Source organism: Podospora pseudopauciseta, chromosome 4 (assembly GCF_035222475.1).
Source record: "Podospora pseudopauciseta strain CBS 411.78 chromosome 4, whole genome shotgun sequence".
Classification (NCBI taxonomy): domain Eukaryota; kingdom Fungi; phylum Ascomycota; class Sordariomycetes; order Sordariales; family Podosporaceae; genus Podospora; species Podospora pseudopauciseta.
Window position 1 is genome coordinate 1,806,168 of NC_085894.1, and position 23,617 is coordinate 1,829,784.

A 23,617-nucleotide genomic window follows, 5' to 3' on the forward strand; every position below is an offset into this window, starting at 1 on the left:
ACGGCATTGAGCCCCAAGATTTTGAAAGTGGGGAATGGGACTCGAGCAGAGTGTGGGGAAGACCCCTGTCTTCTGGCCCGTGCATTAATGCCAAGTGGGTTTCGTGCATGGGGAACAGGATGACCTCGGCTTTTTTTGGCACGTGTAAAGGAGGAGTTCCCCGTAGCTCGTAGGTCTTGATGGAGACTCTCCATTGTCCCCCCTCTTTCATCATCAACGACAGCTGTGTTGGGCTTTTCAGATTACCGCGATACGTCTGCCAACCGATTGAGAGGTTGTTTTTATTTGAGTTTTGACTCTTTGCTGGCTGTCTTGTTTATTTGTTGATCAGCTTTCCCGCGCGGAACAAGAGACGCGCCCCGCGCCGCGCGCCGAGTTAAAATTACAGCTGACACTTGACTGAGGTCTGGTACCTGACGGGCTGGGCTGGCCTGACGTGCATATACCTACCTACCTACCTACTGCCCGCATATCCATCCATCTTCAGCGTACTGTTTTCCGGATCAACCGAGAACCTACACCCGAACTTGAACGTCCAATTCTCAACATATCACAGCGTTTTTGCTTTGCAATACTTCTTCATATCGACCCGACAACCGAATTTGCGAGATCGTCACAATGGCGGCCTCGCCCTCGAGCGCCGCCGGTGCCACGACGGCAAACAGCTCGCCGTCCTCCGACCCCATCCTCCGTAACGCGCTCCGATACACCATCTCCGCTCGCGAATATGCCCTCTTGCACAAATATGTCATTTCGAAATCCCGAGCGCTGAAGCGGCGAGCGCCGACGGTGGAGAAGGTGAGGAATATGATGGATGGGCCTCAGCAAATGCCACAGCAGCAGGGGAGGAAGGGGTTTATTGGTGGGCAGGGGGATAAGAGACGGGGGTCGATCAAAGGGAAGGATGTCGCTCCGCCGACAGCACAAGGGGCTGATGATTACAATGCAAAGGCCATCAGGCATTCCATCAGGGTGTTTATGGCCACCGGGGCAGTGATGAAGCTTTGGGGGTTGGCGCAGACGAGGTTGTTGGGGAAGAAGGGGGATGGGGGAGGGAAGGATAGGCAAGGGGGGTTGCACAAGAGTCCTACTTTGAGGTTGGGGTTGAGTTTGAGCACGATTCTGTTTCTGTATAGGGTGTTGTTTAGGTTTTTTACGAGGTTGAGGGTGCAGCTGCTGGAGCCGAGTGCTGCGCCGTTTAGGAAGCGGAATCCAAAGACGGCGAGCACGCTGACGAGTCCGTACGCGCCGGCTGTTGGGGCGAGTTTGGCGGGGTTGGCGTTGGGGGTTTATCCGGCGGAGCAGTTGAGGGTGACGATTGCTTTGTTTTTGGGGTTTAAGGCTGTGGAGTGGGGGTGGAATTGCGCAGAGGAGAATGGGATGGTTTGGGGGTGGGAGAAGATGGGGTTGGGCGGGAAAGGGAAGATGAGGGAGAGGCCTTGGTGGTGGGGGAGTTGGATGTTGCAGCCGTTGGCGTTTGGGCAGTTGTTGCATGCGGCGGTGTTTGATAGGGAGTGTTTCCCGAAGGGGTTCGGGAATGTGGTGGAGAGATTTTCGTTGACGTATTTGCATCCCAAGCCAGAGGATTTCCCGGCGGGAATGCAGTGGCCTACAACTGAGGTGGTGGTGGACGGGATTGCGAGGATGGCGAAGTTGAGCTGGCCGTAAGCTTTGCATTCTAGATATGGTGAAGACATGGTGCTGACACGTTTTCAGGGCGTTTATCTCGCCAACCCTCTTCCCAGGCAAAGAGGACACCCTCCCCCCTGGGCTCTCCCCCATCGCGCCTCTGACCTCGGGCGCCCACCCCCTTATCACGTCGCTTTCTTGTGCGACACTTCACCCCTCCGACCCATCTTGCACACGCACATTCCTCACCTTCTGGCTCCGCTCCTTCCCACCACTCACCCGCATCCTTTTGCTGGTCTACTCTATCCTGATGGTCCCCAAGATGAAGTCCTTTTATCACTTCCCCGTCTCCACCATCCAGACCCTTGTATCCAACGCTCTCCGGATGTCAACCTTCCTCACTGGTGCCGTTGCCACCGCCTGGTCAAGCATCTGCTTCTTCCAGAGCTGGTTCCCACGGACTTTCCTGCCCACTCAACGGATGTTCCTCGGTGGGTTCCTTGCTGGTCTCTGGGCGATTATCGAGCAGGGGAGACAAGGAAGCAGACAGATCTTCTTGTATAGCGCCAAGGCTAGTGTCGAAAGCTTCTGGAAGGTGGGAGTGAAGAGAAGGTGGTGGAGGGCGATGAAGGGGGGTGATGTGTGGGTTTTTGTTGCGGCGTTGATGCTCACTGGTCTTGTGTATGAGAGGGATGCGAGGGCGATTAAAGAGGGGAGCTGGAGGAAGGGGATCAGTTGGGTTAGGGGAGAGGGGTTGAGGGATTGGGGGGTTGAGGTTGAGGAGGGGGAGGAGGATGAGGAACGGGAGAAAGAGGAGTGAGGGGGTGGTGCTGATGGAAAGGGGCGGGTGTTGATTGATAGTACATAGACAGGGTAAGGGGTTGTTTGGGACCTTTTGGTGGGACCGCGTTGTCATTTTGATAGAGTGGTCTTGTGATGAGATCTATGATGTATGAATGATTTATTTTTGGGACTTGGTTTTTACAGTCTTGCTCAGCGTCAGGTTGGACCGCCTTTTTTGCATTTAGGTGAACTGACTCTTTGGATAGGTAGGAGATGATCTTGGAGTGCTCTGTCACACTTCTGATGTCTGAAAGCGAGTACCTGCCAATACAAATAGCATATTTTGATTTGGGGTATCGGTGGAAGATATTTTTTCGTGATGGTGTAAGTTTGTCTAATACCTGTCAATTGTCTTTTGAGGTGTGTTGGTTATCTTTTGAGGCGTATCTAGTAGGCGAATTGTCAAGCCGAGACTGAGAGAATGTCGGGATGCTTTCATTTTCGAGTCATTTTGGACTTTTCCTGTGCATGAGCTACAGTGCGCACTGTATGGCATGCAAGATAGCTTGCAACAATCACGCCCTCATACATTCTAATACTACCTCCCATCCCAAGGATGATCCAGAACAACCACGTCGTGGACCAAAGATGGAGTAAAACAGGTCTGTCTTCGACTCTCCCTTTGAGACCTCAACTAAAGTAACAATCTCCATTTGTTTTGATCCATAACTCAAAACCTCCCCGATGTTTCCCCGTGACAGATAGCTTCAACAGTGCCCGTCTATACAATAAAACCTCAAGTAACGCATTGGAAAGCCTAGAACCTTTGCTCTTCTTGACAGTCCCGTATTGAATGGGTAAAACCACTGGTGGGATCAGGTAGAGGTGCATAGAAGTGGTTGTGTGAATGTTTGTGCAGATGTTCTGCTTTGGGTCTGGTGATCCAATCAAAGATATTGCTGACCCTTCCTGTTCTGCCCCGACCCGATGTCAGTGGGAAAGGGGTCAGGGGGGGGGTATGCCAGAAAGTTTGCCTGGCCCCTTTTCTTACCTTATAAACCCGACATCCAATGTATCTACCTCGCCAAGTATCTGGAAGATCGAAACCTCGCATCTTTAGTGTCCAAAGCCAATGTCTGGTGCGTGCTTGACAGTCACCACCTTCTCAGGACTGCCATTCACGTATAGCTCCCGACCCTAGCCGACTCTCTTCCCAAGTAACTTCATCATTCAGACGCTCAGGATGGAATCTCCAGGCATGTTTAGGGTCAAGGTCTTTCGGCATGCTGGAGAGCCTTGGAGGCAGTCCTCGAAAAGGGATACCTGGCCTGAAAGACATGAATTCGGGGTTGCAATTATTTGTGCCCTCCCTCTTGAGGCAACAGCTGTCACTGCAACATTTGATATCACCTGGCCCTCTACCGTTGTTTGGAGGCAAAAGTCGGCCGCAGGAACAGGAACAGCTACTTGGAGATGTGGCCATCAGCGACGGGATACTGCAGCATGACTTGGGGAGAAAGCTTGCCGGTCGGTTCGTGCCGGAGACGAAGCTCCTGGAACCAGGCGTGGAGATACGGGGAGTGCTGGTGAAGTTGCGGACAGAACAGGCATGGGAGCTGCTACAGAGAGATGTCGCCAGTAATCTTGAGGTCTTGAAAGGGAAAATCTGGTCTTATGGTTATCCTGGTACGCGTTGGGATTCTCTTTTCAGATCGGACTACCTGCACAAGAATCGCGGTGAAGAGAAGTGTGAAGAGTGTTCAGGTGATGATGGAGTCTGTATGCGGTCGATTGAGATGACTTGTCAACAGCTCGGCTGCAAGGAAACCGAGACTGTGATTCGCCGAAGGTTGGATTATCAGAGTGGCTCTATCATTCACATTGGACGCGTAGGTTCTGGGGACACGGTGATGAGGTTGGGAAAGGATCGTGATGAGATTGTGGAGCGAGATGGCATCATTGCATTTGAGATGGAAGGTGCTGGGGTGTGGAGACCTTTCCCAAGAGATTTAGAGCCTCGGGATGTCGAGAAAAGCGGGCAATTTCCCGGCTGAGGCTCACGGCCTGTTGGACGTGCTGTTTACAACACCATATCTAGACCGCAAGAATCGTAATCCCGATGAGGTCCAGGGTACCTGTAAGTGGTTTATACAGCATTCATTATTTGGCCAGTGAGAAAAGGGGGGGGGGGGTTCGAACATTCTGGGTATCAGCGGACCCTGGGTGTGGGAAATCAGCCCTGGCCAAACATCTGGTGGAGGATGTCATTCCAAACACCACGGCTCGAAAAACCTGTTACTTTTTTTTCAAAGACGATGTTGAGGATCAAAAGACAATGAACAGCGCGCTGAGTTGTGTATTACATCAGCTCTACTTAGTATTGTCGAACCCAGATTGCCTCCCGGCCGCCACTAAAAGCAAACTGTAAACAGATCCTGAGGGCTTCAAGAGCTCATGCGCCTGAACAAAACCAGAGCATGCCCGAATTTAAGCTTCATTCTGACTAGTCGACCACTTGAAGCCATTGGACGGGAGTTCCAGCTCAGGGACAGCCCGGGTTCCTCTGTAATCCACCTACGTGGTGAAAGTCAGGAGGAGATCCAGAAGATATCAGACGAGATCAACATCTTCATTCGAGCCAGAGTGTAAAGTATCGCTTCACTCTTTGGGCCTCGAAGACAATGAGAAACACTTCCTTCTGAACCGGCTCCTCAGTGTCCCGCATCGGACTTACCTTTGGGCGCACTTGATACTCGACTTGATCGAAAAGGCGGCCGATATAGACAAAGTCGGAGATGGATGAAGCCGTGCTGCAAACGCTCAGTGCGATTTGCTACAGGGTCCAGAATAACTATCCAGTATGGTACGAAGCTTATCGCTGGTCTAAATCCTCTCCTGGCGCGTTGACAGTGGCCGTCAATACCGGGCTTCTTCGGCTGGTGGAGATGATGTTGAAGTCAAGAGACGCCCATGGTAATGACTCTCTCAACGAGGGAACTGGCTAGCTTTAGCAGAACAAGATGGGACAAACACCTATTTATGGAACAGCTTCTAACCTTTGTGTTGGTGAGGAAGAGGCCCTCCACTTCGAGTAAATCAAGTTACTCCTTGAATCTGGCGCCGAGCTTTATAACATCGGCGAGTATGGTAGCACTCTGGTATGTTATTTCTTTTAGCTTCGCTTATTTCCCCTCTTGTCTGCCAGATTGCGTCTCTGACACGTCCATGATTGGCAACAGCTTCATGTTGTCGCCCGCTACTGCCTCAGGGTGCAACCGGAGCTGGTAAAGTTGGTGTTGAACACCGGTGTAGATGTCAACCATCGACGCAAAGACGGAATAACAGCGGTACTCCTCACCTACAAACCGGAGATGATACGACTAATGGCCGAACACGGTGCCAAAGTGGACGGAATTCTGCAGCATACTAGCGGACCTTTCGGCAACGAATCGGTTCTGTCTCGCCCATTGCAACTAGGATCTCTTATACCGGAGTAGAGACTGTATGTACTGGAAGATTTGCTCGATGCTGGTGCCCCCGTCGATGAACGGAATGGTGATTCGCTTACACCACTTTTGCGGGTCGCAATTCATGTTTCCGGGTTGAGTTCAAAGTTGGCAAGGCTACTTACTGGTCGAGAGAGGGGCAGATGTCAATACAGTAGATGCCAACCGAAGATCGGTACCCTCGTGGGCTGTTTCAGGATCTTGTAGTTGCAACTACCCGCTGCACGATTTTCTCGTCGGTAGGGGGGCAATCAAATTCTACTTGTGCACCCCCCTTTCACTTCCTGTGCATCCCCATATATGACCCTGTCCATTTGCCCAGGGCTAGAAGCTACCACTATCACCACCATCACCACTACTACCACATCAAAAGTACAATGCCACCACCACGATCCACAAGCACGTTACTAGGTATTTATAACGATACCAGACTTACTTGAAGATTCCCATATAGACTGTAGTATAGCAAGTTATTAACCACCATCTACACATTCCTCTCGCAAATTAATGTAGACCCTGAAATCTAGGTACCACACAAGTATCAACATTGACCGACTACTCTTCGTCCTCCTTCAAAACCTCATGCCACGTCCCTTCTACCGTGTGTACGAACCCGTCCCGGCCCTGAAAGTAACTCATGTTCTTCTCAAAGTGACAGTCTTCCATCCCCTCATCATCTTCCAGTTCCCGTCCGGCTTCCCCAGGTGGAAAGCAAAAGTTAGGTGCGCAACCCCGATGTACCACCTTACCGCTAGCGGGGAACTGTCCACGTCTAACTGGCCCAAACCTTGAGGGAGGGGGCTGAAACATTTCTATGGCCTCCTCGAATGAGCCACTCTGACCCGGCGGTGGGCTTCCATCCACGGGTCTGAAATGGAACATGTTATCAAACGCCATATTGACCACTTCCTCATGCGAAAATTCCTTCCACCAAGGAATAACCTTGAGAAATTCCCACCGTTCTTCTTTGTTGTGTTGAATCGAAGTGGGAGGGTCATTGTCAAAACCATTACACAGTGTTGTCTGAAATGGTCTGAGGCATGGCCGTCGAAAAAGTGGGATACCGCCGCGGGAAGACGCAGGTTCGATTGGAGGTTGGGATTTGGCATGTAGGCTGCATCTTCTGGAGATATAGTGGATGACCGTGGGCTTGTAATCATATGGCTGGACGGTGGGTCATACTGCCATTCCCAAGTCCGACAGATGCCGTTCAGGATGTCGACATCGTCAGGGTGCAGGCGGGATGTCCGGGTTTCTTCACGGTGGCCCCTGATGGCTGCTTGAAACCCGGCGTTTTCCCACTTGATAAGGGCAAGTGTCTGTTCGATGGTCGTCCTGCAGACACGGTATGATCCCTGTGTAGTCAGGAAGTCCATCACCTTGACAAGTGAGGAGAGCTCGGGGTAACATCTTGAACGAAGGCCCTCTAAAGTGGACAGATACATGCCTGTGGTAGGATAGTCTGGAGGCTCAACGATGACCAAAAGGAGGGGCTCCCGGAGAGTATGGAACTGCAATGACTTCATGAACGTGACTGCAATCCTGGTGATATGCAGAGTGTCAATGTATGGGTTGATCCAGCCTTGAAAAAGTCTTGGGGAGCCAAGATCGCCACTGTATAGATACGAGAATGCCTGATAATATCTCAAAGTCTCTTTTCCGTGCTTCAATGTTGATGCTGATGGTAACGGGTGGTTTTCCTCCGTACCTGTGATCGGCTGCCCTTCTCGACCCCCGTGGGTCGAAGCCGACCGATGCTGGTTTCCACATATAACGATAAATCATGAGTGGAATCTCAAGAGGGAGGCAGTTCAAGCCTCTTAGTTCCGAACTTGTTGATGCCATGATACGAATGCAACCAGCCGACAAGTTTGAAAACTGACCTTTTGAAGGAGGTGCAGACAGGTGAGTTGTCTTGGCTGAAGCTTGGTGAAGAGCAACGCGGTGGGTCGACCTCTCTTTTGAAGTTCGACAAAGTAAAGCAGACAGACAGGCAATTTGCGTATTATTGACGCAAGAATAGGGAGAAGGTAGCAAATACAAGACAACATTGCAATCGTTCAAGTGGTTGCGATAACGTGGTATGGTCTGTGAATTCTGAAAGCTTGGCCTCTCCAAGATTTAGACCTGGAAGTTCTGGATCTGCATTGTAATCTGTATTTTGACGTGATAAACAGTTTCAAAATCTTCACCCTTCTGTAAAGATATTTATGTTCCAGTCTTGATCACTCACCGCAAAAGAACACCGTTATTGGGTAAGTCATAGCGGCAACGCTTAGCTGGTACAGGTATTCTCTCTTGGGCACAGTGTATGCAGATACCTCAGAGTAAGAAGGGTATTCTCAGTGTGTTGAATCCTTGAACCGGGTCAACAGAGATAGTATGGCCTAAGAATCTGCTGCTCCCGAGGTCGGTAGGCGAGAACAGTTGTCGTAATAAATTGCATAGCCATCTTGCCTCCTGGAATTCGGGTTCCACAACGGTTGAGCTCCCTGCAGCAATGTCTCCTGAGCTACACCGATCCCTGGTGGGCCGCTCTTCCTCCCAGTGGATGTAGTGGACGCAGTCGTAGACGTCTTGAAGCTCCGGTACCCAGCACTCAGAACCACGCTCCGAGACACACCACCATTACCACCATCAGTGCCCACAACGCCACCCCCAAATCTATCAATCGAAGCGGTCGTGACACCCTCCCCAAACTCCGTCCATGTCTGACTCCGTGTCGGCAGCCACTGATACACCGAAGTGGAAGAGCACATCGGAGCGAAAAAGTGGAATTCGCAGATTATCAACCTCATGCACCCGGGTGTTATTGGACTGCAGGAGGGACTCTTGGCGCAGCACTCTCTGTAGTCCTCACAGATGGTGGCTTTTCTTGGCCATTTCACCTGATCTGTGTAGATGGTGCATCGCAACCAGGCAGCATCGGGGTCGATACCTCTCCGGCCTCCTCTCCAAGAGCATGTCTCTGCCCAGGTGTAGCTCGAATTTGCCACACAGTCACGAGGACTATACACGCCGTACGGACTCCCGGGAAAGTTGTGTTGCCTCTGCGTCTGGGTAGCTGGAGTGGCCGTTGTTGTGGTCAAGGTGGCAAGGGCGCTGGGCAGAATTAGTGCCAGAACAATCGCCGCATACGCGGCATGACGGGTGATAGCGAGCACTACTGCAGGTTTTTCGGATAGATGCGATGACGATGCAGCAGTCCCAGAAAAAGCCGATGTGTAAGGTTCACACGGAGGTAAGTGTTAATGGGACCTGACAGAGAGGGTTTGCGGCGTATGAACATAGCTAATAAGGCGTACCAGGGTCATGTTTATACGTATATACTTAGGTCTCGTGATTGCCTCTAGAATTTAGAGCGCCTGCCTGGCCTAGTGGGCGTAATCATACCTACCAAATCTTGGTTAAGAGGCTACCTGCGGTGCAACCATCGCCTAAAGTAGATATGTAGGCCTGTCACCAAGGTCACCCATCCCCCCATAGGTTGATCTTGATAGATAAAAGCAATGGGGCGTTACAACGCGATTCCGACACGGATTGTCAATATGCCTTGTCGCAATTAAAACATGCCGGTAGATCGAAAAGCTGGGAAAAAACCATGACTGTGGGTGGCGTGCTTATCAGGTTTGACGATCTGGGGTGCTGCGTCTCGTACATATCCCGACCAATGCCAGTGGCCCGTGGTTGTATCGAGATACCGGCCTGTTATCTCTTTCCGAACACTATAGCCGTCTGTGGGACAGCTGGGTCAAAACATCCGGCGACCAAGCTCCACACTCACAAGCATTGCAGCTGCAATATAAATTGAGTGGGGCTGGATCCAGGATAGTAAGTGCGCCTTGTGAGGCAGTTCGAGGCCACTTTAGTTACCCGCACTCGAGTATGCTTGACGCCAAGTTTATGTGGTTCGAGATATGTGATGCATAAAGAGACCAACGGCTTTCAGGTTTTAAATCCACCTCTGCAGGGATGCTCAACTCTTGTGTTGATTTCGGCATATTGGCATTCCAAACCTGCTCCTGCCGGATATTCAATAAAGACCGACAAATCATGGAAACCGCAGGATTTCAGGCCCAAGCTTCCCCGGAATTATCTCCATCCCAAGAATCCATGGGGACAGCCCTCAATGAGAAGAAGACGGGCATTGATACTCATCAGCCCGCCAGTCAGGATCATCTCGGTACAGAGGACCAATTCACCGGTTGCCCACCAAGACCTCGAGGTGAACTCGTAAAATTCTGGATATTTGAGCTTCTCTGTCTAGTGGTCAGTCTTGGATCTCTCTTCAGTGGGTGCAACTCCAGAAGGGTCACAGCACAAATGCTTACAACATACCCCCAGTCATCATCAGTGTCCTGAAGACATATGACAATCACCCACTTCCCAAGCTTTCATTCCACATCACCCTCAACACCTTTCTTTCCTTCTTCACCACCCTAGCTAAAGCAGCTTTCATGAGCCCCGTGGTGGAGTGTATCAGCCAGAGAAAGTGGAATTGGTTCGATCAAGAGCATCCCATAACTGATTTCGATGTTTTTGATAAGGCGAGTTGTGGCGTCTCCGGGTCGGTCTTGCTGCTGAGGTTGCTCAAAGGAGGCAGTTAACTGTGGTTGGTGCGGTGATATCCATTGTGGGCATTGTCACAACGCCTGTCACCCAGCTTCTCATCGAGTATCCAAGTCGTTTGGTATCTCCACCCCCACGCCCGGACACCCCAAACGCTACCATTCCGGCTGTCCAGAACTATCGCAGCCGTGTTGGTCTGGCTGGGCCACGATCGCTCGACATCACCAGCTTTGTTTCGGCCGGCCTTGTGCATCCGTCAGGTTCACTGATCAGTAAGGTGGTTCCGGTATGCCCCAGCGGAACCTGTGAATTCCCTGAATTTGAAAGCTTGTCGCTTTGTTCCAAGGTAGCCAACATTACGGATCGAATACGGGTCGGGCAGGTCCCCTTTTCTACCTCCCGTGACTGGACAACTTGGGATAATACGATTGACAAGAACCCCCTCCTGCTTAACGGAACCCTGGCCTACAATGTGTCCTTCCTTGATGAGGAAGACGAGTACTTCGTTGTCCCAGTGTCCTTCACATTGTACAGCTCGCGTCTCATTCGATCTATTGCCTTCGCCGAAGATAAGACCCTTGCCGCTGCATGGGTGGCCGGATACAAGGTTGTCTGGTCTAACGCTGGCAACGTCACATACACTGACGGCAACTCAACAGGCTCGAACCCTTGGAACTGGCAGGCCTTCGAGATGGCTTACTACGCCTGCGTCAACAGATACTCGGTCCGTGTTGACAATGGAACTGCACGCACAGTGACTCTGTCGTCGCATGACGTGGTTGGGCCTTCAGACCACGGTGTGATAGCAATCAACTGTACAATACCAAGACTGGTCAGTGGAGGGGCACAGAAGACACAGTGTCAGCAGAACGGGAGAAACCCCAACCAAAGGGTGCTCACACTCAAGGGCAGCCTTCCGACAGCTCAGGGTTCAAACTTTACCGCAGATGTGCGGAGTTCGACACTCCTGAGCCCGGCCATCACCCATGATTCAGCTGGTATCTGGGCCTGGGATGGTGGTGCGGTGAAGATTCTGGTGGGAAATGTCGCAACCACCCCAACGCTTGCTGATGCCATATACGGATACAGAACCGATGACTTTGGAACAGTCGAAAATCGGTTGCAGACCTGGGATACCGAAATCCAACGACAGAGGCTGCAAAATGTGGCCACCAATTTGGCGGTAAGCATAACCAATGGGTATGTGACGAGCCTCCTCTGTTCCTTCAGACAGATAGTCTGTTGAAGTATCAAACTGGTTGACAACGCTTTTCCAGCCTTCGCTCTATCAGATCTGATATCAATTCGACCGATGGGGCGGATAATGCTTTCCCGGTGGTTGGCACTGTCCCTGAGGTGCAAACATTTGTGCAGGTGCGCTGGGTGTGGTTGACCCTCATCGTTTTGCAGCTTGGCCTCGCTCTGATATTCTTCATCATGACCGTGATTGCGACCCGTCATCTTGGTGCTCAAGTTCGCAAGAGCTCGGTGCTTGAGACATCGTATGCGCTTCACCCCAATGGCGGGCTTGGAAACGAGGGGACAAAAACTCAGATGGTTCGACAACACGGCAATATGGTATTGTGACTGTCGTCTGCTGATCCGCCCCAGCAAGTTGCAGCGAGACAAAATTCGCAACCGAAACAGAGAAAGACTGATGACAATTTGAGCTCACATGGGTAGCGGGGCGAATGGAGCTTGGTGTTGAAATCAGAGGGAAGGAGCAGGCGGGACACACTATCCTATTTAATTGGAAGCCTAAGGTACTTAGCTGCTAGGTAGCTACCTTAGAGAGACGGTTGGCCTGAAGCATAAGGTATCTTATCTAATAACACGAATATATCTGTTATCCTTGCCAGTTCCGTCCTGACACCTGACAAAATGTCCAATGACCACCGGTCAGTGGCGCTTCTTTTTTTCCGCCGGGCTGGCTGCATTCCGTTTGCAACATTCGACCCCCGCCCAGGGCCCTTCGTAGAACAAACAGATCGCATCACGTCCCCGAGAGCCCATCGTTGTTCTACTTCATCTTGGGCACTGAGGAGACTGGCTTCTCTACTATCCTGGCGACCGGCTCATTTCACAAGAGGAGATTGCCAAGGTTTCCGACATCATGGAAAAGCACTCAATCGGGCCGGAGAATACTCGAATCCGGAAGCTGGTTGAGGATGGCAACCCAATAACCTGTTGCACCCTTCACGTAGTCTTATATGTCACCTACCTCAACATCGGGGTTGATGGCCCCTCCAAGCTCTTAAGACATTGCCCAAAAACCAGGCTTGGGGCCAGGTCCACCACCGGGTACCTAGCTATACACACCTTGATCCCCGGGAACCCCCTACAAATGTAACTCGTATTTCGTAGGCCCATTTGTCCATCCTCAAGCACATGCTTCAAGACGGAGGCGGCGTCATCCGCATCTCCCACAACACGGAGGAGGACTCAACCGTCACCATCCACCTCGACCTCACCAAGTTCGTCTCGCACGGTAAACCCGCTGCGGGCCGCTACCTCTTGCACCTGCATATCTGGCGCTGCGCTCCAAATTTCTCAGCTCGCAAGGACTTATACGAGCCTCTTTGTGCCGTCGAGGGTGAGTTCGAAACCGAGACCCAGATGGAAGTTTTTCCAGCCCAACAGGTTCCTTCGGGGCGAGGACGAGGTCGAGATGAAGTTGTATGAGGCCAGCAATAGGGGGTGGATCCAGTCCTGGGCCGAGATGGATGTGTGAGGTGTGAGATGTAACGAGCTGTCGGCTTTGCGAGAAAAAACCCTTATTAACCACCTGGAATCTAGATAATGATTAGATTTGAGCTTGCGTAGTCAGCGGCAAGAATCAATGACATGTCAAACAGAGAGAAATATCAAAGAAGAAGCCCTCAGTATCTCTACCCAACCTCTAAACCTCTACTCTATCCCTATGCCTCACCCTCCCACAATCATGTCTCTCCCCAACCCTATCAACCCCAACCGCAAACCTCCCATTCTCCTTCAAAATATCCCCCACCAACCCTTTAAACTCCCCACCCAAAGCCTCAACCACCACCTTGACATCCGGAGCCCTCGGCGCCTCCTCCTCCGCCATCCTCACCAACTTCGCTGGATCCAGCCCTCCCTCTTTCATCACCCCTGTTTTCCCCATCGCCAACTGCCCTTTGACATCCCTCCCACTCCTCAACTTCCCATCCAACGTTGCGGGTCCAATAACCGTATCATCTAACAATTGCTGCCATCTCGAGAGAAACATTCCCGGTCCGGCATAAGACTGTTTCAACGGCATTGTGTTCCCTGTTGTTGTTGTTGTTGTTGTTGTGGGTGGCGGGCTTGGTTTCCGGGAATCACCACCGCCGCCTGACCACCCCCAAGACAGCGGCGTTGACCACCCACTGTTGCTCAAGGAAGAAGTCGGTCGCGGAAAAGAAGGTGGGTCGTCCGGTGGTAAATTATCCAAGATTGTCTGCATCCGTTTTCTCGAAAGATCCTCCAAAGAAGAGAGATATGACGCATGCGCGTTGATGCTGGGAAGGATGCGTTCTCTTGTCGAAGAAGGCAGGGAGCTAAAGAGGTGCTGGAGGTTACTACTCACTGCGCCTGCACCTCCAGGACGTTTCCTTGATTTTGACGAGTCTGGTGACTTTGTTGATTGCTCATGTTCTGATGGCGGTCGCTGGTGCTGCTGAAACACTTTGATAGTGCTGTTACACCATACTCGAAAGTCGTTGGTGAGATAGGGGCACTGGCTGGCCACTTGATGCAGGAAATTGTACAACAACTGCCTGTTTCTTCGTAGAAGAATGACATAATCCTCCACTGACGGCGTCCGGGCCTCAGTATCGTTTTTGGGGGAACCACTGGTCCAGCTGCTGAGGAAGCCGTTCCCGTTCTTTGGTTTCGCCTTGCCGATGTTGATAAAATCGCCAATGAATCCCTCAACAGCCGCTACATGCTCCCGCAGATCAACGTGTTCATGCAGGACGCGAATAAACGGCTCAAACGCAGCCACAAGATCCCTGACTGCTTTGGTTAAAAGATCTGGTTGCTGACGGCAGAGTACATTTGGAATTTCCTCGCGGTCTCTGATCATGAGCAACGTAGAGAAGTATTCAAGATACTGGGCGTGTTGTTCTTCTGTGAGGTTCTTCAGCAAACTAGGATTGGACCTCCTTAGAATAGTCACCACCATTGTTTCTGGGGTGCTTATGCTGTGATTGCGGGCCTCGTCGTGCTCCTCCCTTGGTTTGTCAACATGAACTTTGATCGCATCAAGTTGGCACTTGGACAAGGCAAGTTGACCTCTGGTCTTTTCAATCTTGTCAATGGTTTTTCTTGACTCGGTGTTATCCCAAGAGAGAACCATTGAGATGATCCTAGAGAGTCAGCTATTGTGACAATCGAGACAGGATAAGGGCAAAAGAGGCATACTTTTGTAACAGATTCATGCCATCATCCGCATCTTGGGTGAGTCCAACCCAGTTAGAAAGTGCACCGACGCCCACTTTGGCCAGCAAAAGTCGCATCATGCCGTGAATCATGGTGGCGGCATTTCCTATGCGCAGAGTCTGCTTAACCATGGAATAAGGTAGCAACTTATGCACATTTTCCATGAGTTTGAGCAGATATGGTCCCTCAGGGGTCAGGACGAAGACATGATGTAGCAGTGTTGCCAGACTAGAAACCCCTATTAATAATGGCTTCGAAATACCTCAAAGATAGGACTCACTGGATAATGATGTAGTCCACTGCAGCTTGAACACCAGACGAGTGTTCCTCCAGACTCTTCTGCTCAGCAGCGCAGCGAAACAGTTCATCAATCAGATTCCCATACAGCAACTCATGCACAGCATCCTCCCATGCCCGCTCAAGAACCTCCGCTTGTGATCGGTCATAGTTGCCCTTGAGATCTCTCTTCTCTCCTTGTTCAAGACCTCCGAGTATCCCCCGGGAAACCACTTCGTGAATCGACGACGCAGCAGTGGCCAAAGTCTTCCTAGCACCCAGCGACCCCTTGTCGTAGCTCTCGGAAAGATTCGCCTCTGCAAGCTTTTCCAAGATGCCTTGAAACTTTTGGTGCCAAAACTCTGGCGGCAGATCCCGAATTCCCGGAAATGACAAAACGATGGTCCGGAGCACTCCGGCTAGTAAAGGTGACGACGAGTCGGTGGCATATGTCGGTGCGCTAGTGCTGTCATTCTTAGTGCGTTGGGCAAAGGGATATCCATACCCTGAAATGGTGGCAGGGTGCTTGAAGCTTTCGACCTCTGTATATGTCTCGTGATGGGTGAGGATGTCCAAGAGCGCGTGCAGCTGGGTCGAGGTCAAAGTTTGGGGGGTTACGGAGGCCGACTTCCGTGGACTTGGGTCGCCAGATTGCTGGTGTTGGTGATGGGCCGGCTCCATGACGGGAGCTTGCGTTGTTAGTGCTGGGTGTAGACGGACAGAGACAAGTCGGTATAGGGTATACTGCTTGATGTTACATAGGGGAATTTAACAGGTCGGAGGAGGGAGACTGAAGGTGTCACAGGTTAGAGTTGCATGTATCCAACTGAAAGCCATGTGGCAGATGTTGCGGCGCAAATAGCTGAGGTGACGTCAGGAGGAGCGAGCGGTGATTGGAGCAGAGGATGATAGGTATGCTGAAGGCTGTCGAATTCAGGCTGCTTGGATGCATTCATCCCCGAGCATAGGCAATAGGCCCCCTGCACGATTCATGAAGCGATTCGAATCAGGGACTCTCTCGGGCGACCATGTTGGACCATTTTGGGCGGTGGGTTGGCAGAACATGACAAAGATTGTCTGAGAGGTTAAAGTTGAGAAGACTGGTGGGACGAACCGTCGTCTGGTCTGGTCTGGTCTGGTCCGTGTGATTTGGAGCCGCCAGGAACAGCCACCCAGTCACCTCTCACTTTCTCTGCCAGTCGGAGTATTTTCTACGCAACGTTTTTGGCTTCGGAGGCAGGAAGCCTTCTTGGGTTCTTGGGTGCTTCTTGGAAGTTGGAGGAGGCAGGGCGGCAACCCTAACCCAGCCCCTGGACTTAGCGCAAGCGAAATGTCCGACCCCGATCGATCGGGAATTTCTTCTCTGACGCCGCTTCCATCACGGCGCAAACTGCTCGCCATGTCTGTCACCATGGTGTATCTGTCACACCACAGTCAACAACATCTGCCAGTGTTCGGTTGTCACTGTGCCCGCCTTGCATCTTTGGGCCCTGGGTGACAAATGCTGGACACTCAAAGGTTGGACAGATGGCCGACTTGTCCGCTAGCCAGTGAACGGCTTTTTGCACCGCTTGTGGCTGGTCAGTGGTCGTGACCGTCGAGTCAATCACGTCCCAATGTTGAGCCAGCACAGGCGTCCATCAGCAGCGGCTGGCAATTGTCCATCAATGCTGCGGTCCAAACGGCGCCGTTCACCGGCCATCGTCCACCGGCCGAGGAGAAGTCGTTGATGTTCCAGCCTGTCGGTCCTGTCCTGGTGTTCATCGGACGGCTGGCTTCTCTTGTTGAACGTCTAGTGCGGGCACCGCCGCGGAAATGTGAGTGGCCAAGAACGATATCACGGCTATCAGGCAGCCGTTGATGATCTGGCGAATGGTAGAGGGATGGCAGGAGTTCAAAGAGTATGTTTGGAAGTGGTTGGAGGTCGTGGCGACAGCCAGTGTATATATGTGCTTGAGAAGTCTCGCAGTTCGAGAATACTGTACCAGCTTCAGGTCATCAATAACCACCTCAGACATTTGACATTCTTCTCACATTTACACGAAATACCCGCACAGCCGCAAGCACCGTATAGCCTCAGAAGCAACACCATGAAAACAGCCACAATATCCTCCCTCTGGTTAGGGAGCTGGCTTCAGGCCGCCTTGGCTGAGATGGTCACTCACGATCACAACTTCCACCCAGATCATATTCTCAGAGTCACAGAGGCTCAGGTGCCACTGTCATGCGAGAGTCGAACAGATATCCTCGTCAACGGAACGTCTCCAGGCCCCGCTCTTCACATCCTGCCTGGGACGAGCAGTTGGATCAGGGTTTACAATGATATGCCTGACCAAAATCTGACCATGGTGAATCTCTGGTAGTTCCCCTCCCTGGTGAGCATACGCTGACCAAGATACAAGCATTGGCATGGCCTGACACAGAGAATGGCCCCCTTCGCTGATGGAACGCCTCTCGCCTCTCAGTGGCCCATTCCTCCAGGGCACTTCTTCGACTATGAGATTGCAACCAACAATGATGACGCCGGCACTTACTTCTACCACTCCCACGTCGATATACAGGCCATCAGCTGTACAGGCCCCTTGATCGTTGACGACTGTGGAAGCTCGCCTTACCACTATGATGACGAGCGCATCCTTCACTTCCAGGACTTCTTCCAAAAGTCAGATCAAGAGATGATGAGCGATGTTACTAAAGGCCCTTTCAAATGGGCTGGTGAAATCCACGGCGTTCTTCTCAATGGAAAGGGCGTTGCCACCGGCCAACAAGCCTCCATTGGCCCGTCCGGCGGAGGCAGAGGTTTCTTCGGTGGTCGCCTCGGTGGTCGTCCTGATGGTTTCGGTGGCAACTTCCGTCACCACAGCGGTGATTATGATGACCAGAGCGACAGCAAGGGCTGTGACTCCAAGTCTGATGATACTAGCAGTGATGACTCCAACCAATCTCAAGTCCAAATCACCGCCGGCTGTACCCTCCCCGTCATTGACGTCGAGCCTGGCAAGACCTACCGCTTCCGCTTCATCGGCGCCAATGGCCTTTCTTTTCTTACCATGGGCCTCGAGGACCACGACGACCTCACGATCATCCAAGTCGACGGCAGCGAGTACAACGCCCCCGTCAAGACCGACCGCCTCAACATAGGCGCCGGACAGCGCTTCGACGTCCTCTTCAAGGCCAAGACCATCGAAGAGCTCGAGAAAAACGGGAACAAATCCACCTTTTACCTCCAGTTCGAGACCCTCGAGCGTCCCGAGCCCTACACTGGCTACGGCGTGGTCCGGTACGACCAATCCACGCCCATCCCCACAGCCCCGGCCAATAAGGTCCTCGACTTGCCAAGAGATCCCACCAACTGGATGGAATACACCTTCACCTCCCTCTTCCCTGAGCAGAACGAAGCCCCTTCCGCCTCTGAAGTCACCCGCCGCATCATCATCGACGCCGAGCAAAAGCAAGAAAACGCCACCGGCAAGGTCGTCTGGGAGCTGGCTCACGTTTCCTGGACCGAGCACACCTACACCAGCCCCTTGCTCGTCGACATCTACCAGCACGGCGACGCCGCCCTCCCCAACTGGGAAGCCGCCCAATCCAACTGGGGCTGGGACCCCAAGACAAAGTCCTTCCCCTGCAAGCTCGGCGAAGTCATCGAGATCGTCTTCCAAAACACGGGCTCTGAACTCGGCGGCATCGTCGAAACCCACCCCTTCCACGCTCACTCCAAGCATTACTATGATATCGGCTCCGGCCCCGGCAAGTACGATGCCGAGGCGAATAACAAGAAGCTTGAGCAGACGGGTTACAAAGCTGTCAGGCGGGACACGACGATGCTGTACCGATATGGCGAGCAGGTCGGTGTTGGTGAGCCGGCTGGGTGGAGGGCATGGAGGCTCAAGATTACGGACGCGGGGGTCTGGATGATTCACTGCCATATTCTTTCGCACATGATGATGGGGATGCAGTCGGTTTGGACGATGGGGGATGCGGAGCAGATTCGGAAGCTGCCGCCGACGGCGATTTCGGGGTATATGACTTATGGGGGGAGCGTGTATGGGAATTCGACACATGCGCCGAGGCTGTACCAGTATTTTAATGGGACGAATCAGTGTAGGCCCGTGGAGAAGAAGGAGAGGATCAGGGTCTACTAAGAGTTTCTCGAGGGACTGTGCACAAAAGGGAAGGTAAAATAAGGTAGGTTATATATGATATAGATTGGGGGCCGGTATGGAAGCAAGAGCGTCTGGCTTGCGGGTTGTTTATAGATATTGTTGGCGGGTTGAAGTTGGATAAAGTCAGGTGCGTGGTGCGGTTGGCTGGATATCTTCTCGAGGTTTTACACATACCACAGGAGGCATTTTTTAATTTTGTAATTCTCGACATAAAAACACAATATAAAAGACATTAAAAGATCAAACAAATCACACATTGGCCTTCTCAAAATCCAAGCATCAAACGGAGATGTCCTTGTATCACCCCTTTCAGCTGACAAGTCCCAAGACGGTCTAGCCTCATCCCAGGAAATCTCCCACCAGCCTACCCCGGAAAACACAAGTTCCCTGCATACGGGATACGGGAGTTTCGAGATGAGATGATGTCAAAGCATCATCGTTCTTCTTTTTAAAATCCCATCCTTTTCCTTTCTCTCTCTCTCTTTCTCTCCTCTTTCACTCACCACCATCGTCACTCTTTTCTTTGGTGTGCTTTGATCAATCTGTCCATCGTGACATTACACTCTTTTACACATCACTCACACACAATCACTCGTTTTACACTGAACATACAGTCTACACTCGCTCACCTTCAAAATGCACCACCAAACCCTCCTCCCCATCCTGGCCCTCGCCCTCGGCGCAGCAGCCAAAACTGACATCGGAGGCTGCGTCTCTACCAAGGTCCCCTACATGACGCAGGATACGTTGGTGTACAGGTATGCCCTGCCCTTTCCCCGCCCCCTGGCTACCTATTCCCCCCCAATCTAACATTCCCATTTAGCTCCCTCCTCTGGTACCTCCCCGACACAGGCGAAATCTGCGAAATCCTCGACTGCGGCGGCGGCCGCGCACCCCCAAAGACCAACGTCCCTGGTTGTGGGAACTATGCAGGGACAGAGGAGTACAAGCCGAGGTTCTGGACTGGGTTCAACGCTGAGCCGACTACTACTAGTGTGGTTGCGAAGCCGACGACGGAGGTGAAGACTGCGACGACGGGTGTGGAGGCGACGACTACGAAGAAGAGTGAGGTGCCGGTTGAGACGGGGGCTGTTGGAAATGAGGAGGAGGAGACGGAGGCACCGAAGCCGACGACGTTGGTTACTGTTTCGACTAGTGCTGATGGGAGTGCTGTGACGAGGACGGTGGAAGAGGTTGTGGAGAGTACTGAGGGGGCGGGTGCTGAGGGGGCGCAGGATGGGGGTGATGCTGAGGGTGAGAGGAGCAGCAGCAGTGGCAGTAGTACTTCGGTTTCGACTGCGGGTGCGGCGCCGACGGGGGTGGTGATGATGGGAGTTGTGGCTGGTGTTGCGGCGGGGATGGCTTTTGTTGCCTAGAGGGTGTTGGTACCTGTGAATTAGTTTGGATAGTAATTATGCGTTTAAACTCCAAAGGGAGGAATTGAATCAAGACGAAACTGCATGTTAGCACAGCTTCTCCGCACTGCCCTGCCTTGGAATGCAAGCTTGGCCAGGCTTCTTTGTTGGAGTCGTCGGCGGGCTCAAAGGCGGTATCGGATGGCAGTAATCACGTTTTCGGCTTAGTGACACAGGCCAACCCCTTCTAATTTTCCATTCCACCCTCATTCACAGGGCAACGGCAGAAGCATCCACCGTGCTCCTCCACCCAAGCGCCGTCGATTCCACCGACAGCCCTCCAAAACACACCTCAACCAACCCTCTCTCACGTCCCTCCTCCAGCCGGCCCGCTGTCAACACGCTGCCCACTGCCCGCCCCGGAGAGCTTCGTTCAATTGACCATCGCCGTCGCGTCGTCGTGTCACTTGGCTGTCGTGAATATCAAGTACCGCAGCGAACCAGGTCCGAGTGACGTGTCCCAGTGGATTCTCAGAAGAACCAAGCCCAAGCTGCACCTCCAACTCAGTCTCACATCAACCACAACCACAAACGCCCCCGGTCGCAGACGAGCCGGCTCATTTGCACCAGCACCCCTCATTCCTCTACAGTTCGCTCGTTATTATTTTGTCGTCCGCTTCGCTGCCTGGCTGTCTACCTAGCAAATTTGTGAGCGGCCAGACGTATCGATTGCAATCGCCGCTTCCAAACACTCGACCGACCGACCGGTTGACTGAACTACCCCACAAACAAACAAACAAAACATGGCGTCGGACTCGGACCAGTCCTCGCAGATCATGGTGAATGGCATTCCCTATGAAGATCGCCTCATGGTCGATGGACCTAGCACGCCCCTCGACGACGATACAGTCATCCCCATGTCGCAGCAGAGCATCCCGGCTACCGAGATGCCCAACTCCCCGCTGAACCACACTACAGCGTCTTTCCAATCTGACAGCACCGACGATCTTGCCGTACCCGCCGTTATTCCCTCGTCTCTCACCCCACCCCCCTCCTCACAAGTACCTGGCGTCGCCGCTGCCGCTCCCTTCAACGTCCAGGCCTTCAATGGATCTTCACAGCTCACTGGCATCGTCTCGCCCCCAGAAACCGGCCTGGCAGCAGTCAAGAGAGAAGATGGCGTGCCTGGATACATGACACCGACGCAGGAACAAATTTCAGAGGCATCCCCCGAGACCCTTCGTTCCATGCTCCAGAGCCTGGTGGCCGAACACGCTCAGGTCAAGATGCAGGCAGCCCACCACCGCATGCAGAACGTGCTGCTCACATTCCAGGCCCAAGAAGATGCGAACCGAGCGCAAGTCGAGCACGAGCTCACCAGACGGGAGGTGGACGTTTTGCAAAAGGCCGAATCAGCTCGGCAAGCCCGGCGCGAAATCAGCACAGCGACCGAAACCGCACAGGCGCGGTACATGAAGCTCGAGGAGATGTACAAGGAGTTGGTAGAGGAAAACAAGGCGCTCAACCAGCGGCTTAGGGGCGCCAGGAAGGTTTTGGAAGAGCGCGCCGACCAGATTACCAGCTTACAGGAAGATCGGGAGGTCATGCTCAACCGCATCCGGGAGAACCGTGAACACTTTCATATCCTCTGTAGTCCTGGGGGTATGTTCCATGGGGCTCTGACGCCCAAGGTCACACAGGTGCAGAGCCCTCAACAGCAGCGGGCTACACCGCGACAAACGCCTAGGTCAGCACAGAAGGAGGTCCATCATCGGGGCCGTGGTCACAATTTGGCCGATCTGCTTGAAGCACTCAGCCAGGATAACAACAGCGCGCCATCGACGCCAATCACTGGTCACCGCCCACGGGCCGCCGTAGGACCTAAGCACACTCGAAACGTACAGTCCATGTCTTCCCTCCCTACCACGCCGGTGCGATTTCGCGGTGATAACGGAGGATTATTACCATCAGTCGATCTAGTTCCCCAGACCGAACCACCACAGCGATTTCCTCGATTTTTGGCCCACACTCCCACCGCACCCAAGAGTGCTGAGCGTGAGCAACGCAGGAGTAGGGAGTCGACGATCTCGGCGGATGATAACGAGGAGTTGGCACGGCAAGCACTGAGGTCCATTACTACTGCGGCACCATTTGCCCCCCGTGCGTCTGTCAGCTCGCAGCGGTCTCGCGGGTCACAGAGGGTACAAGATGGGGAGGAGGTGGAAGAGGAGGAGATTTATGAGAGTCAGGCCAGCCAGGCCGCGTCGGAGATGTTGAGGTGGGATCCGAGGGAGAGCTTCGAGGTTGCGGCTTCGGTACAAAACTCACGAGATGGGACGCCAGCCGCGGCGGATAAGAGCGCGAAGCTTCAGGCGAAGCTGTTTGGGCCATTGAATAAGAGCGGTGGTGCTTTGGCCGGGGGTGGGAAGAGGAAGCTTGGTGAGCTTGAGCGGACTATGGATGTCTATGCCGTCGGTGGTGTCAAAAGCAAAAAGTTGAGAGATGGAAGGGTTGGGCTGGGGATACAGTACAGCCAGGAGTCGGCTTGAGAAATGGGATGAAAGAGGATGGGTGCGAGGGGCCGTCGCAGCAATGGAAGAAATTGGCCTAGGAGGATCTTGTCTCTATTTGCTTCTGGGGACCTTTGCTTTTATGGAGTTGGAGCTTCTTGACATAAGATGGGCACAGATTGCTTTTGATTGCGGTCGGGTGTGGTGGTTCATTCATGGGGTCATGATTATGGCCGGGCTTTGCAGCCCTTGCTTCTTGCATGTGTTGGATTATTCTACGTTTGGATATGATCAAAAGTGCCATCATTGCTGAGGTGTAGATATCTTGATGACTGGGCGTTTTCGTTCAGGTGAAAAAGGGTCAAGAATGGGGTGGGATAGGA

General features: G+C 52.7%; 9 protein-coding genes across 9 annotated transcripts; 8 read left to right on the forward strand and 1 right to left on the reverse strand.

Annotated features, from left to right (window-relative positions):
* Positions 1-180: 180 nt before the first annotated feature.
* Positions 181-2,687, forward strand: QC763_403690 (uncharacterized protein). Its single transcript, XM_062912009.1, has 2 exons — positions 181-1,664; positions 1,717-2,687. Exons 1-2 carry the CDS (start codon positions 619-621, stop codon positions 2,447-2,449), a joined length of 1,779 nt encoding a protein of 592 aa, XP_062765676.1. The 5' UTR covers positions 181-618; the 3' UTR covers positions 2,450-2,687.
* A 1,062-nt stretch (positions 2,688-3,749) lies between these two features.
* QC763_403680 (uncharacterized protein) lies at positions 3,750-4,919 on the forward strand (the record flags this gene model as incomplete). Its single annotated transcript, XM_062912008.1, has 4 exons — positions 3,750-4,235; positions 4,426-4,543; positions 4,626-4,789; positions 4,845-4,919. The coding sequence occupies 4 exons, from the start codon at positions 3,750-3,752 to the stop codon at positions 4,917-4,919; spliced, it is 843 nt and encodes a 280-aa protein (XP_062765677.1).
* A 4,883-nt stretch (positions 4,920-9,802) lies between these two features.
* Positions 9,803-12,336, forward strand: QC763_403660 (uncharacterized protein). Its single transcript, XM_062912007.1, has 3 exons — positions 9,803-10,209; positions 10,263-11,687; positions 11,765-12,336. Exons 2-3 carry the CDS (start codon positions 11,179-11,181, stop codon positions 12,072-12,074), a joined length of 819 nt encoding a protein of 272 aa, XP_062765678.1. The 5' UTR covers positions 9,803-10,209; positions 10,263-11,178; the 3' UTR covers positions 12,075-12,336.
* Positions 12,337-12,600: 264 nt separating this feature from the next.
* On the forward strand, positions 12,601-12,837 carry QC763_0065320 (uncharacterized protein; the record flags this gene model as incomplete). Its single annotated transcript, XM_062905909.1, has 1 exon — positions 12,601-12,837. The coding sequence occupies one exon, from the start codon at positions 12,601-12,603 to the stop codon at positions 12,835-12,837; it is 237 nt and encodes a 78-aa protein (XP_062765679.1).
* Positions 12,838-12,875: 38 nt separating this feature from the next.
* On the forward strand, positions 12,876-13,362 carry QC763_403655 (uncharacterized protein; the record flags this gene model as incomplete). Its single annotated transcript, XM_062912006.1, has 2 exons — positions 12,876-13,080; positions 13,284-13,362. 2 exons carry the CDS (start codon positions 12,876-12,878, stop codon positions 13,292-13,294), a joined length of 216 nt encoding a protein of 71 aa, XP_062765680.1. The 3' UTR covers positions 13,295-13,362.
* A 24-nt stretch (positions 13,363-13,386) lies between these two features.
* On the reverse strand, positions 13,387-16,453 carry QC763_403650 (uncharacterized protein; the record flags this gene model as incomplete). Its single annotated transcript, XM_062912005.1, has 3 exons — positions 15,208-16,453; positions 14,910-15,155; positions 13,387-14,854 (listed from the first exon to the last, which is right to left on the reverse strand). The coding sequence occupies exons 1-3, from the start codon at positions 15,882-15,884 to the stop codon at positions 13,387-13,389; spliced, it is 2,391 nt and encodes a 796-aa protein (XP_062765681.1). The 5' UTR covers positions 15,885-16,453.
* On the forward strand, positions 16,172-19,348 carry LMCO1,AO1 (Ascorbate oxidase (AO)-like protein; the record flags this gene model as incomplete). Its single annotated transcript, XM_062912004.1, has 2 exons — positions 16,172-17,551; positions 17,606-19,348. Exons 1-2 carry the CDS (start codon positions 17,087-17,089, stop codon positions 19,346-19,348), a joined length of 2,208 nt encoding a protein of 735 aa, XP_062765682.1. The 5' UTR covers positions 16,172-17,086.
* Positions 19,349-20,005: 657 nt separating this feature from the next.
* On the forward strand, positions 20,006-20,839 carry QC763_403635 (uncharacterized protein; the record flags this gene model as incomplete). Its single annotated transcript, XM_062912003.1, has 2 exons — positions 20,006-20,127; positions 20,193-20,839. The coding sequence occupies 2 exons, from the start codon at positions 20,006-20,008 to the stop codon at positions 20,743-20,745; spliced, it is 675 nt and encodes a 224-aa protein (XP_062765683.1). The 3' UTR covers positions 20,746-20,839.
* A 688-nt stretch (positions 20,840-21,527) lies between these two features.
* QC763_403630 (uncharacterized protein) lies at positions 21,528-23,273 on the forward strand (the record flags this gene model as incomplete). The annotated part of the gene is made up of 1 exon (XM_062912002.1): positions 21,528-23,273. One exon carries the CDS (start codon positions 21,528-21,530, stop codon positions 23,271-23,273), a length of 1,746 nt encoding a protein of 581 aa, XP_062765684.1.
* Between the last annotated feature and the right edge of the window lie 344 nt (positions 23,274-23,617).

Excerpts from the sequence above, each read along its gene's own strand:
- QC763_403690 (XM_062912009.1), top strand. The coding sequence starts at position 619 with ATGGCGGCCTCGCCCTCGAGCGCCGCCGGTGCCACGACGGCAAACAGC. Across the intron at positions 1,665-1,716 it reads ATGGCGAAGTTGAGCTGGCC|GGCGTTTATCTCGCCAACCC; the intron begins GTAAGCTTTGCA and ends ACACGTTTTCAG.
- QC763_403660 (XM_062912007.1), top strand. The coding sequence starts at position 11,179 with ATGGCTTACTACGCCTGCGTCAACAGATACTCGGTCCGTGTTGACAAT. Across the intron at positions 11,688-11,764 it reads GCGGTAAGCATAACCAATGG|CCTTCGCTCTATCAGATCTG; the intron begins GTATGTGACGAG and ends ACGCTTTTCCAG.